General features: G+C 37.1%; 1 protein-coding gene across 5 annotated transcripts in view; it reads left to right on the top strand.

Moving 5' to 3' along the window:
- The window catches only part of PKHD1 (PKHD1 ciliary IPT domain containing fibrocystin/polyductin), a 640,097-nt gene extending 630,441 nt beyond the window's left edge, over positions 1-9,656 (top strand). For all 5 annotated transcript variants that reach the window (XM_072642432.1, XM_072642436.1, XM_072642431.1 and 2 more), the window contains one exon: positions 7,735-9,656. In XM_072642432.1, coding sequence (XP_072498533.1) covers positions 7,735-8,186 — 452 coding nt within the window. In that variant the 3' untranslated portion in view covers positions 8,187-9,656. The remainder of the gene's footprint in view (positions 1-7,734) is intronic.
- Positions 9,657-14,789: the final 5,133 nt, after the last annotated feature.

Genomic DNA, 14,789 nt, shown 5'->3' with positions numbered 1-14,789 from the left:
TGGGGACGGGGTGAAAGGAAGTGAGGAGTTAATGACACCTGGATGATACATCTATGTGACTGGGAGAATAGCAGTATTACAATGGGAAAGTTAGGTAGAAGGGAGAATTTTGAGGAAAAGATCATTAGTTCAGTTTTATATATGTTAACTTTAGAACGCAGAAGTGCTAATTGAATATCTGAGAGCCAATGAGATCACCAAGCAATCCAGTATAGAGAAAAAAAGAAGGCCAAAAATGCAGCCTTGAAGGACACAGAAAATTAATGGGCATGGCCTAGATGAAGAGCCATCAAGGAGAGGTCAGACAGGTAGGAGGAGAACCAAGACAGAGTAATTTCAGATACCGATATTAACTACAAAGGACCTACAAAGGGAGATACTATCTGCATCCAGAGAACTGATGAATAGAATAATTTTATAATTATATAAATATATGATATATAACATTTATATAATTATATATCTATTTATATATTATAATATATAATTATGTATTTTATTATAATAATTTTACAGTTATATAAATGAATAGAATTATTCATACATACACACTTGTGTCTAATGGTAGCCATTTCTAGGAGAGGAGGAGGGAAGAAAAAATAAATTTACATAATACCTTTATTACATATTTAAAAGAAATAACAGGTGATACATAATGGGTGGAGAGGAAGACCTAGAGAGCATTGAGGAGAAGAGAAAGGAGAGGAAAATAAGTATAAAAAGAAAAAAAAGGAGAGGAAAATCAGTAGTTCAGCAAAATAAACCAACTCATCAACCAAGTCTGACATTTTATTCAATGCTCCATACTACATTCTACCTAGACTTCTCTACTTCAGCAAAGAAGGGAGGGGAATATATTCTTCTCTCTACTCCAGGTAGCCCGTCTTGTTTACCTGTGATTTTATTTGCTACAAGGAAATTCTGGTGGCAAAACTCACTCTTCTAATGTAGACAGGCACTTACTTTATATCTTAAACTCTTACACAGCTGTCTGAGACACTTTGATACTTTTAGGTTATGGGACACATGTAAGCAGTATATGTCTGAAGCCAAACTTCACCCTAAGTCTTCCTGAGACACTCTCAAGATAGCCACAGTGCCACCCAGCTTATGACACTCACTTGCACTATAATTCATTCAACTAATAGTTATTGATCACGATGTCATGATAATGATAATTGCTTACACTTACATCCTTTTTTTTATGGTTCCCAAATGCTTTTACATGCATTATCTCATTAAATCTACACAAGATTACTATGACACAGGCAGGATAGGCATTGCAATCGAGATTTTACTGAAGAAGAAGCTAAGGTTCAAAGGAGGGAACTAAATTGTCTAGTCAATGAAGTGCCAAAGTCAGCTCCAAAAGGTTTGAAAGCTTGTTAAATTTTCAGTTTAACACTTCAAACATTAGAAAAAGCTGCAAATCAGAGTGTGATTTATTTTAATTGCCTAGATTTAAGAAAAGGATGGAGAACATGCTAATAATGCAGATCAAACTTAAAAGCTGAGTAGGTAGGTCACTCAGTTGATAGAATGCTGAGTCTGGGGTCAGGAAGACTCATCTCTGTGAGTTCAAATCTAGCTTCAGACTTTTACTAGCTGTGTGATCCTGGTCAAGTCACTTAATCCTATTTACCTCAGTTTCCTCATCTATGAAATGATCTGGAGAAAAAAAAAGAAAGCCATTTTAGTATCTTTGTCAAGAAAAACCCAAATAGGATCACAAAAAGTCTGACATGACTGAAAAAAAATGATTAAATAGCAAGAACAAACTTAAAAAAGTCCTGTGTACATTTTTCTAGGAAGTCACTTGTTAGACATTTACCAACACATTTCTGTGCCCAAACAAATAGAAAGATGTTAAATATTAAAATATTAAATATAAAAACAATATCAAACAAATATTGTACATAACAAAGGTAGAATGAGAAGCAATTTTCTCGGACTCCTATGTTTGCAACCCAGGGGACGAGAGGGGCATATATCAAGACTGCTTTATTTGATAAATGAAAAACTGAAATGCAGGGAGAATATCCTCTGTATCCACTGATCATCTAATGTATCAGTCCTCATCCAGTTTTCTCTTTTGAACTCTATGTTCAAAATAAACTAACCTATTTAATATTGCTAGGCAAAAAGAGGCACTTGAACCATCTTGGCTGACCCTTCAAGAAAATTGAAATTCACTATAATTTTGCAGATAAAACATGCATATCTTTTTGCGCTCTCATTGGTTTAAAAAAAAACCCAGATGACTTACAATCAAATCCAGATTTATAGATACCATATGTATTTGTATCTGAAAAGTGGGAAGGAGCACAGGGAATGGAAGTGACCCCAGAGATCATCTGAGGTCCTCAGTTTCCTCATCTGTGAACTCTCAGTTCACAGATGAGGAAACTGAGGACCAGAGAAGTGAAATGATTCCTCAGGCTTCCCTAGATAGCAAATGGCAGAGCCAAGATTCCACCCTACATGATTTGATCCAAAATCAAGAACTTTTTCTACCATACTTAACTATTCCTGGATGTGGGAAACTGACAAGTTACCCTGGGTGGTCATGGAAGAGCACACAGTGTAAGCCACTGCTTTCCTGGGTAGAGCAGAAATAGATCACCCACATCTTTTTCCCTCAGGGAGCCCCAACCCCCTTTATCATTACATCTCTTAGACTTGGCCAGGTTACATCACACCATTCCCATAGCTGGGATTTGTTTTGTTGTTGTGGGATTTAAAAAAAAAAGTAAGGATTATATAAAACACAGGAAGAGGTAAGTTGGAATCCCATCTTCTTATTTTAATGAGCATGTAACCCCAAGGCAGTGATGGGGTGAGATGGGAGGGAGAAGGAGCGAGAAACATGCTACTGATTTCTATGTTTTGATACTGACTATCCTCCTTTGCCCAAAACCCAAGTGTTCAGCTGTGTGCCTTAGGACACATATCTGCTATAAATTCATTTTTTATCTAATTTGTCTGAGATCTAAGCTTCCTGTGGAAGTCTGAGATCAAAGGATCTGATTCCTTCTGATGTTGGCTCTGACATATAATGTGTGCTGACTTAGTTCTGTCTATAAACTCGCAGTGGGAGGCTGCCATTCTCCCTTGGCACCTTTACATAGTGAACTTTCATTTCAGCTGGGGAGTCTGTCAGGTATGTTGCTGATTGGAGCTGCCATGTAAATAATTCATGGGGAGATTTTTTAAAAAAATGTATTTTTGGTCTGCAAAGGAAATCCAATCCTGTATTGGTCTTTTATGAATAGCTTCTGACTTGAAGAAGAAAAGAAAGGAAGAAAAAAACGATTTCCAATGCTTTCTCTCTAAACAGAGAGAACAATGCCTTCAATGGTTAGCATGTGGATGGTTTATGGTGTGAGTCTTCTTACATAGCATAAGTTGGCTTTATTGAGAGAAAAATCAAAGTGCTGGTCATCTTTTTATGGTTTGTTTCTACTTTTTTATCCTTTGACCATTAGATAATCTGGATTTCTTAACAACTTTGGAGTTGATGCCAGGCAGACATCCCAGTTGGTACATGAGCACCTGGAATGTCCAGTTCTCATTTTACATCTGAGCTCTTCATGGCTGAATCACCTGGGTATAGCTAGACCAAAGTTCAATCCTAGGGCTCCTGCTTGTAGGAGGCAGTTTTGTATCCAGGGCAACTCTGACTACTAATTGTATTTAGGAGAAAAATATTTAACTATTAGCAAGAAAAAAATGGTCCCTGATCAGGGCACTTGAAAGGCATATCATGGAAAAACCAAAGGAGCTTGGTTCTAAGGATACTGTTGAACTGTTAACTACTTCACAAATGAAGTCTGAGGTCGTATCAAAACACGGGGTAATCTCAGCAAATTAAAGTTGTTAGATTTGCAGAAACGATAACACCGCCCCCGCCCCCCCCCCTCCCCCCGCCTCCTCCCACTTCAGGCTCAGTGGACTGTAATATGGACTGACCACTTGGCATACTGCCCCTATAGTTGTGAGCAACCAAGCCCTTCTCTATATAAAATGGAGCTTAAGTGTTTAACATGTAATAGGCTTTATTAACAGTGTTATAAACATGTCCAATGAGCAATTGGTGAAATGATATTATAACTGACTTTTGTCAATTTACTGTGCAATTTGGTTTTAATGAAGTGCTTCAGAAATTTTTGGTCAGGGACACCTTTTGGAGGATATTCCTGTACTTAAAATAAATGCAAGGAATGGGGTTAATGAACTTAGAAGTGAGATATAGTAAAAGGCAATCATAGGAGCTGTATATGTCAGAAAATTTTGGCCCATATATAAATTGTCCATATGTAAAATGGAGCTTGTGTTCAATATATAATAGGCTTTAGAAACAGTGTTATAAATGTTACAAATGGGCAAAAGGCCAAAAGATATTATAAGTGAGTTTTATAATTTACTGTGGGAATTGATTTTAATGAAAACTTAAGAAGCTATGTTGGTCAGGGCAAACGCCTATATTTACAATAAGTGCAAGAAAAAGGGTTAATGAATTTAGTAGTGAGGTAAAGTAAAAGGCAATCATGGGAGCTGCATGTATCAAAAAATCATTGTCTTTTTATGGAGTGAGGCAGGATGTCACAGCACAAGACTACTGGATTTGGCTAGGTGGTACAGTGAAGAGAGTGCCCTGGGCCTGGAGTCAGGAAGATCTGAATTCAAATCTAGCCTCAGACACTTTCTAGCTGTGTGACCCTGGGCATATATAATTATAATAAATATGTTACAAGGACATTCTCAAGGTCTCTCTAAGAACTTTGAATTTAACTGTACAACATGGGAGACACTGGCACAGGACCACTCAGCATGGCATGCCCACATGAAGAAAGGTACTGTCCTCTTTGAGCAAAGCAGAATTGAGACAGCACAAAGTAAATGCAGGATGTGCAAATTTGGGATATCCACCTCAAAGATTCACATGAACTATCTGTGCCCAACCTGTGGGAGAGCATTTCGAGCTCAGACACTAACTAGCTGTGTGACCCTGGGCAAGTCACTTAACCCTGTTGGCCTCAGTTTCCTCATCTGTAAAATGAGCTGGAGAAGGAAATGGCAAACCACTTTGTCAAGAAAACTCCAAATGGTCTCAACAAAGAATTGGAGATGACTAAAAAAACTGACTGAACAATATCGAAACCTGACTTAAAATCTCACCTTTTGATTTACTGGTAGGCTGTAAACAAGCCTTAAGCAAGTAACTCAACTTGTTTGACCTTATTTCCTCAACTCTAAAATGAGTAGGTTGGACTATTTGAATTCTTTATTCCCTTCTATTTCAAAATTTGTGGTTCTGTGAGTTGGTTGGTTGTTGTCCTTCATTCTCAAAGAGGCCTAAAATGACATCACCATGCTAGAGTTAAGTTGCAATGTGTCCGACTGTGGATGATCAGATTAATGCAAGCTCAGAATGTTCTACCACAGGTTGGGAACAAATAGTCCATGTGAACATTTGGGGTAGATTCTCTAAATTTGTGCATCTCATGGTTCTTTTGATTCTATGAGGGGATGCTGAATGCAAGAAGTGAGATCTAGGGATGCAAGCCAAACATGGGAGAGGGGAGAGCCTTATGTGTTGTAGTTACATTATTGCCTATAAAAAATTGTAGACGTAGGCAAAAGAATAAATCATCAAAAATTGTAAAAGTTCCTTAAAGTAGGACATGGGCAAGGAGAAAATGAATATATCATACAAATATAAGGTTGACTCTTGTAAGACAGTAACCAGGCCCACTCTTGTGGAAAACTGACAGTAAAATTTGGATTGGGAATATGGGGAGGGTTTAAGACTTTCTCCACTAACACTTAATCCTGTTGTTTGATTATGGTATAAAGGTGGCCCTGGGTTCTTTCAGATTGTAACACTATATCTTGAGTTTGAGGGAATAGTTGCTGAAGAAGTGATCAGGTTTTCTGCCACATGCCAATAATATTTGGTAGCAAGTGCTTCCTAAACAAATGGCTACCATCTTTAATGTGTGCATTTTATAAGTAAAGGTGTCTCAATGAGAATCTAGTGGCTCTCATTTCAGCCATTGAACATTCATTCTCTGTGGCTTAAGTAGCAGATGAAGAGGAATCTGAAATATGAAGAGGAGGTGGGAAGGTGGAAAAAGTTGCTTAGTCAGAACAGTGGCAGAGCAGGTAGACATACCTGATAGACCTCAGCTGAATGAATGATTACTGACTGATTGGAGTAAACGTTAATTTCATTGGCCAAGTAACACTTAGTATCCTAGATTTTTCTTTGTAATCATTTGTATTTTATTTTCTGATTTTAAAAAAAAAACACTATTCTGAGAAACAGTCCATAGATTTCACTAGACTGCTCATGGGATCCATGAAACAAAGAGATTAAGGGCTCCTAGATGGGATTGAAGGCTTCCAGATGAAGCCCTTCCTGATCCCTGCCCCACCCCCAAGTGCTATTGTCCTCTTTCTAAAACTACCTTGCATTGAATACCTTTCTATTTATTTACATGTATTATCTTTATATGTTTATATGTGAACTTGTTGTCTTTGTCCTTCCCCAACCAGTAAAGTGTAAGTTTCTTGAGAGATGAGGTTGTATCTTCTTTGAATTTGTATCCCCTTCTCCTAGCATGGTGCCTAGAATGTTGTAAGTACTTAATAAATGCTTCATCTCCATACCTTTGCCCCATTCATAGTCACTGTATCATTTATATTTCTGAAATGTTTTTAAAATAAATTTCTGTCTACTCTCTCTGCTACTAACTTAGTTCAGGCCTCATCTCTTAGTGCTTACACTATTATAATACTAGTCTCCTAATTGGTCCCTTTGCCTCCTCTCTCTCCTACCTCCAATCTATTATATAAAGTGCTGTCAAATTAATCTTCCAAAGTACAAGTTTGATCATGTCCCGACACTATCCAAAACACTTCAAAGACTCTCCCTCACCACCAATTCAGAATAAAGTCTAAATTCCTTGGAGAATATTCAGAACTGGACAAGGTCTGTCCTAAACCTCCCTTTCCAGCCTTGTTTCCTAGCATTCCCTTTCACATTCCCTATGTTCCAGCTAAAGTGGGTTAGCTGTTGTTCCTTTAACATGGGATGTATTTTCTTGATTTTTCTGACTTTTCTCAGTTTACTCCTTCTCCTTAGAATGTCCACATATCTTGAAATCTTGTATTTCAATCAAAATATGGTCCAAATTTTACCAGCTTTATGAAACCTTCCCTGGTATCTCCAACCAAAAATTGGCTCTTCCCTTCATGACCTGCTAAGATAAGCCTTGGACTTCTTCTATATGGCTTAAAACATTTCTTCTTTTATGACAATAAAAAAGAAAACAAGACTTTTTTTTAAAATGTCTTATCACCCAACCTTATAAAGGGCCTTTAGGACAACACAATATATGCAGGACATAATGTGTACACTGATAGATGTGCATATAATAGACAAGGTAATTTGGAGCAGATGGCATTAGAACCTGGATTAGGAAATTCCTACAGAAGGTTCTTTTTGAGCTGAATCTTGAAGCAATCTAGGCATTAGAAGAGGCAGAAGCAAGGGAAGAAGGCATCTTGGTATGAAGGAGAATTGATGAAAAGGCATAGAAATGGGAAACAATGTGCATAAGAAATAGTAAGAAGCAATTTAAGTAGATCAGAATGAGTGAAGGTGAGTTGGGGCCAAGTCTGTGATAGGCTGTAAATAAAGCCATTTTTTCTCTTTATTCTCTTTCACAGATATGAGACAGAAGGCCATGCCAGGCAAAGTGAACCAGCTGCCTTATCAACAGTCACTGAATGGATTATCAAGAAGAATGGTCCGCACTGTGCATAGGGAGGCAGCGAGGGTGGAAGAAGACATCGCCCCAATGGATGGCAATGCTCACCTTACATCTCAAGACCACATCCTCACTATTAGTACTCCTGCTCAGCAAGCAGTTGTCCAGAACATCAGAAATTGGAAGGATGCTCAAGCACAGTTCCTTGGGTATCAACCAGCAGAGCAAGATCAATTACTAGTACTCTATCCTAGCTTCGATCAAGAGGGGCAAAGGCTACAGGAGCAGAAACATGCTAGCAAAAAGAATGGTGACTTTGGCCTTCCCTGGCAGAGGAAATCTTCCGAAGCAGATTCAGAGGCCCTCCACCCACATTCACTGCAGCAGGTACCTATTCAGGGACAGTTGTGATCAGACAGAAGCCTGACCATTTGGGTATTAAAATAAAAATGCTGGCAAATTCTCCCAATTTAGAGCAGGGATAGAAGAGATCTAACATATGAGAGGATCCCAGAAGGGAACAATAAGATTCCTGATTATTTTGTGCATGTGTATATGTGTGCTTTAAAATGCAAAGCAGGAAATACCTTAGATAGCTTTACAGCTTTTCCCATGGCCCAACCCATACCCAACACAATTCTGGGCATATAATGGATACAATAAGTACTCCGTTGATTGATGGACAGATAATATATGATCCTAGCGAGGAACAAAAAACATTTCATCCAACAAGTCAACAAACATTTATTAAATGCCTACTATGTGTCATAAAATTGAAATAATGTTGATTTATATCAGGAGGGATTTCTGTGAAGAGTTTTTAGGTGCTCCCCACACACACAAAAAGAAGAGTTCAGAAGAAGAAGTAATTTGAAAGGGTCTGCTGCTGTTAGATATGCATGGTACATTGTGAAACACTGGAACATCCCATAAGAGAATTGGAAAGACTGAAGAAGAGTCCTATCTATGATCTGCCAAAACTAACTTTTCCAGCCCGAAGGCAGATCCTTGTTGTTTCTTTACAAACTGATTTTGTCTCATGCTCAGGGTAATCATGAGTCCAGAGTAATGGGAACATGTTAGATTTGCACCTCATAAAAATTTGGATGTGACAATGGATATTTTCATGAGTTTCCCTAGGATTCAGGGAAAGGGAATAGAAGCAGAGAGAGCAAGAGGTGACGAGATAATTGTCCCTGGACCAAGTGTGTTTGTTGGATCAACACTGTAAATAATAGGTCAAATTTATAACTGGGAAAGAGAGGCATGAAGAACATTTGGAAACTAGAAAAGATCAGGAGGCAGAGTTGTCTGTTGACTGGTTCCTCAACTGGAGACTCTCCTTCTTTGAAGATTATAGTCTTAGATATCAAAAGCATGTATGAAATAGATGCAGGATGAAATAGAACAGAGAACATGAATTCATGCATTCTTTACAAAATAGATTTTATTGATATCTTTTTACACCATCTAGATTTCCTTTTGTATATCCTCTCTTTCCCAGTGAGCCATCTTTTATAAGCAAAACATTTTTTTTAAAAGAAAAGAATAGGAAAAAAATCAGGAAATCCAATCAATACATAAAAAAATCTAATGTTATATGTAATGTTCCATGCCTCTGAATGTATCCTGTTTACCTCTGCAAAAATGTTGAAAGGGTGGGTAGGAATATGTTTTTTCCATATTTGTCCTTTGGAACCAAGCTTGTTCTTGATAATTTTGCAATATTCATCTTGGCTTGTGGGGGATAGATGGGGGTGTGGCTCTTGGCATTTACCTTGTGGTAGTCATTGTGAAATTTGTTTTTGACCATGCTTATTTTACTCTACAGAAATTCATCTAATTATTTCTTAAAGAAAAATAAATATCCATATATGGGAATTTGTGTAGACATTCCTCAATCAGGGATCATGTAATTTTGTTTCCAGTTCTTTACTGGCACAAAAAGCACTGTGGTAAATATTCTTGGTATACATAGAGTTTTTCCTTTTATCAGTGACTTCCTTGAGGTATATAATTGTTGTCCTTCATCTTCAAAGAGGACCAAAATGACATCACCATTATAAAGTGAAATTTCAGTGTGTCTAACTGTGGTTGATCAGACTAACAGGAGCTCGAAATGCTCTGCCACGGGTTGGGTACAGATAGTTCATGTGAATAGTTGAGGTAGATATCCCAAATTTGCACATCTTGCATTTACTTAGTGCTGTCTCAATTCTGCTTTGCTCAAAGAAGACAGCATCTTTTTTTTTTTTTATTATTATATTTTTTTTTAATGTTTAACAATCACTGCCATACAATTGCGATTTTATCCCTCCCCACCCACCCCCCACTACCTCCCTCCCCACGACTGCATACAATTCTGTATAGATTCTACATATACTTTCCTATTGAGTATATTTTCACTATAGTCATGCTATGTAGTCAGACTAAGATAAATGAAAGAATCCGTATAACAAATCAGAACATGATACAAAAACAGATACACATACACAAACATGATCTGCTACATTATGTGAGTGACTTCCATATTTCTCTCTCTGAGTGTGGAAGGCATTTTGCCTTGAGGTCCACCATTGGGATTTTTTTTTTTTTCAGAAGTTCTTGTGTTATTACAAAAATCTAAGTCTACCAGAAAAAACTCTCACACACTGTGGTTGTTGCTGTGCATAAAGTTCTCCTGGTTCTGCTCCTTTCACTCAGCATCAGGTCATATAAGTCCTTCCAGGCCTCTCTGAAGTCTTCTTGTTCATCATTTCTTATGGCACAATAGTACTCCATTACATTCATATACCATAATTTATTCAGCCATTCCCCAATTGATGGACATCCCCCTGACTTCCAGTTTTTGGCAACTACATAGAGTGCTGCTATAAATATTTTTGTACATGTGGGACCCTTTCCCATTTTTATGATCTCTTGGGGATATAGTCCTAGTAGCGATATTGCTGGGTCAAAGGGTATGCACATTTTTGTAGCCCTTTGGGCATAGTTCCAAATTGCTCTCCAGAATGGTTGGATGCGCTCACAGCTCCACCAACAATGAATTAGTGTTCCAACTCTCCCACATCCTCTCCAGCATTTATCATTTTCTTGTTCTGTCATGTTTGCCAATCTTATAGGTGTGATGTGGTACCTCAGAGTTGTTTTGATTTGCATCTCTCTAACCAATAGTGATTTAGAGCATTTTTTCATATGATTATAGATAGCTTTAATTTCTTCCTCTGAAAATTGCCTGTTCATATCCTTTGACCATTTATCAATTGGGGAATGACTTGTATGATTATACATTTGGGTCAGTTCTCTATATATTCTAGAAATGAGGCCTTTATCCCCGAGCTTAGCTGTAAAAATTTTTTCCCAATTTACTACATCCCTCCGGATTTTGGTTGCATTGGGTTTGGTTGTGCAAAAACTTCTCAGTTTAATGTAATCAAAGTTATCCATTTTGCATTTCATAATGCATTCTATCTCTCCTTTAGTAAAGAATTCTTCCCTTCTCCATAGATCTGCTAAATACACTATTCCTTGCTTCTCCAGTTTATTCATGGTATCAATCTTTATACCTAAATCATGTACCCATTTGGACTTTATTCTTGTGTACGGTGTCAGGTATGGGTCTATGCTTAATTTCCGCCACACTGTTATCCAGTTTTCCCAGCAATTTTTATCAAACAATGAGTTCTTATCCCAGAAGCTGGGGTCCTTGGATTTATCAAACAGAAGGTTGCTATATTCCTTGCCTACTGCATCTTGAGTGCCAAGTCTATTCCACTTGTCTACCTCTCTGTTTCTTAGCCAATACCAAGTGGTTTTGATAATTGCTCCTTTATAGTACAGTTTAAGGTCTGGTAGCGCTAGGCCACCTTCCCAGGCATTTCTTTTCATTAGTCCCTTTGATATTCTGGACCTTTTGTTTTTCCAAATGAATTTTGATATTATTTTATCCAGCTCTAGAAAGTAATTGTCTGATAGTTTAATTGGTATGGCACTAAATAAATATATTAATTTGGGTAGAATTGTCATTTTTATTATATTAGCACGGCCTACCCATGAGCAACTAATGTTTTTCCACTTACTTAAATCTGACTTTATTTGTGCAAAAAGTGTCTTGTAATTGTGTTCATATAGTCCCTGGGTTTGTTTTGGCAGGTAGACTCCTAAGTATTTTATACTGTCTACCCTAACTTTAAATGGGATTTCTCTTTCTATCTCTTGCTGTTGAACTTTGTTGCTAATATATAGGAATGCAGAAGATTTGTGTGGGTTTATTTTGTACCCTGCAACTTTGCCAAAGTTGTTTATTAATTCAAGTAATTTTTTACTTGAATCTCTGGGATTCTCTAGGTAAATCATCATATCATCTGCAAAGAGTGATAACTTAGTTTCTTCTTTGGCTATTCTAATTCCTTGAATATCTTTATCTTGTCTCATTGCTACAGCTAACATTTCTAGTACCATATTGAATAATAGTGGTGATAATGGACAACCTTGTTTCACCCCTGATCTTATTGGGAATGCATCTAGCTTATCCCCATTGCATATAATGCTTGCTGAAGGTTTTAGATAGATACTGCTTATTATTTTATGGAAAGTTCCCTTTATTCCTACGTTCTCCAATGTTTTTAGTAGGAATGGATGTTGTATTTTGTCAAAAGCTTTTTCTGCATCTATTGAGATAATCATGTGGTTTTTGTTAGCTTTGTTGTTGATGTGATCGATAATGCTAATAGTTTTCCTAATATTGAACCAGCCCTGTAGTCCTGGTATGAATCCTACCTGATCATAATGTATTAATCTCGTGATAAGATGCTGTATTCGTTTTGCTAAAATCTTATTTAAAATTTTTGCATCTATATTCATTAGGGAAATTGGTCTATAATTTTCTTTCTCTGTTTTGTCTCTTCCTGGTTTGGGTATCAAAACCATATTTGTATCATAGAAAGAATTTGGGAGGACTCCTTCTTCCCCAATTTTCAAGAATAGTGTATGTAGTATTGGAATTAACTGTTCTTTAAATGTTTGATAGAATTCACTTGTGAATCCATCTGGCCCTGGAGATTTTTTCCTAAGGAGTTCATTGATGGCTTGTTCAATTTCTTTTTCTGAGATGGGGTTGTTTAAGTATTCAACTTCCTCTTCTGTTAATCTGGGCAAATTGTATTTTTTAAAATATTCATCCATCTCATTTAGATTGTCGAATTTGTGGGCATAAAGTTGGGCAAAGTAGTTTCTAATTATTGTTTTAATTTCCTCCTCATTGGAGGTGAGTTCACCCCTTTCATTTTTAATGTTAGTAATTTGGTTTTCTTCTTTCTTTTTTCTGATCAGATTAACCAAAGGTTTATCAATTTTATTAGTTTTTTCATAAAACCAACTATTGGTTTTATTTATTAATTCAATAGTTTTCTTTATTTCAATTTTATTAATCTCTCCTTTGGTTTTCAGTATTTCTAATTTGGTATTTACTTGGGGATTTTCAATTTGTTCTTTTTCTAGCTTTTTCAACTGCAAGCCTAAGTCATTGATCTCCTCTTTCTCTATTTTATTTATGTAAGCATTCAGAGATATAAAACTTCCCCTAATAACTGCTTTTGCAGTGTCCCATAAGTTTTGGTATGTTGTCTCACTATTGTCATTCTCTTGAATGAAGTTGTTGATTGTTTCTATGATTTCTTCTTTAACCCAATTCTTCTTTAGAATTAGATTATTTAGTTTCCAATTGATTTTTGGTTTCTCTTTCCATGGCCTTTTATTACATGTAATTTTTAATGCATTATGATCTGAAAAGGATGCATTGATTATCTCTACCTTTCTGCACTGGATTGTGAGATTTTTATGTCTTAGTACATGGTCAATTTTTGTAAATGTTCCATGTACCGCTGAGAAAAAGGTATATTCCTTTCTATTCCCATTTAATTTTCTCCAAAGATCTATCATATCTACCTTATCCAGAGTTTTATTTACCTCCTTAACCTCTTTCTTGTTTATTTTGAGGTTGGATTTATCTAGTTCAGAGAGGGGGAGGTTGAGGTCCCCCACTAGTATAGTTTTCCTATCAATTTCTTCCTTCAACTCCCCCAACCTCTCCTCTAAGAATCTGGATGCTATACCACTTGGAGCATACATGTTTAGTAATGATATTGCTTCATTGTCTATGGTGCCTTTTAGTAGGATATAGTTTCCATCCTTATCCCTTTTGATTAGATCTATTTCTGCTTTTGCTTTGCCTGAGATTAGGATTGCTACTCCTGCCTTTCTTACATGAGCTGAGGCACAATATATTCTGCTCCATCCTTTGACCTTTATCCTATGTGTATCCCCCCCGTTTCAAATGTGTTTCTTGTAAGCAGCATATTGTTGGATTATGGCTTTTAATCCATTCTGCTATCCGTCTCTGTTTTATGGGAGAGTTCATCCCATTCACATTCACAGTTATGATTACAATCTGTGTATTTCCCTCCACCCTCTTTCCCACCATTTGTGCTTTTAACTCTCCCGTCTCCCTTCCCCTCCTCAATAGTATTCACTTTTCTCCCCCTCCTCCTGCAGCCTTCCCCTCCTTCTTTTAGCCCCCCTCCCTTTTAGTCCCCTTTACTCTTATTGCTTCTTTCCTCCCTTTTGGCCACCCTCCCCTTTCTTCCCCCTTCCCCTCCTACTACCTATAGAGCTAGTTAGGATTATCTGCTTAAGATTATTGTTCCCTCCTTTGAACAAATCAGATGAGAGTACCTCTCAAACAATGCTCATCTCCCTCCCCTCCTTCCCTCTACTATAGTTTTGTACTTCTTCCTGTGATATAATTTGCCATTTTCTGCTTCCCCCTTTCCACACCTCCTATTACATTCCCTTCTCATACTTAAATCATATTTTTGACATGACATCATTTACTTTATGCCTGTTCCCTCTACATATATCCCTTTTATCATAATAGCTGCACAGTTCTCAAGATTAACAGGTATCATCTTCCCTTATAGGGAGGTAAACAGATTGCCCTAATTGAGTTGCAAGTTT

Source organism: Notamacropus eugenii, chromosome 2 (assembly GCF_028372415.1).
Source record: "Notamacropus eugenii isolate mMacEug1 chromosome 2, mMacEug1.pri_v2, whole genome shotgun sequence".
Classification (NCBI taxonomy): Eukaryota; Metazoa; Chordata; class Mammalia; order Diprotodontia; family Macropodidae; genus Notamacropus; species Notamacropus eugenii.
The sequence above is the reverse complement of the archived record's forward strand: the minus strand, read 5'-3'. Positions and strand labels throughout refer to the sequence as shown.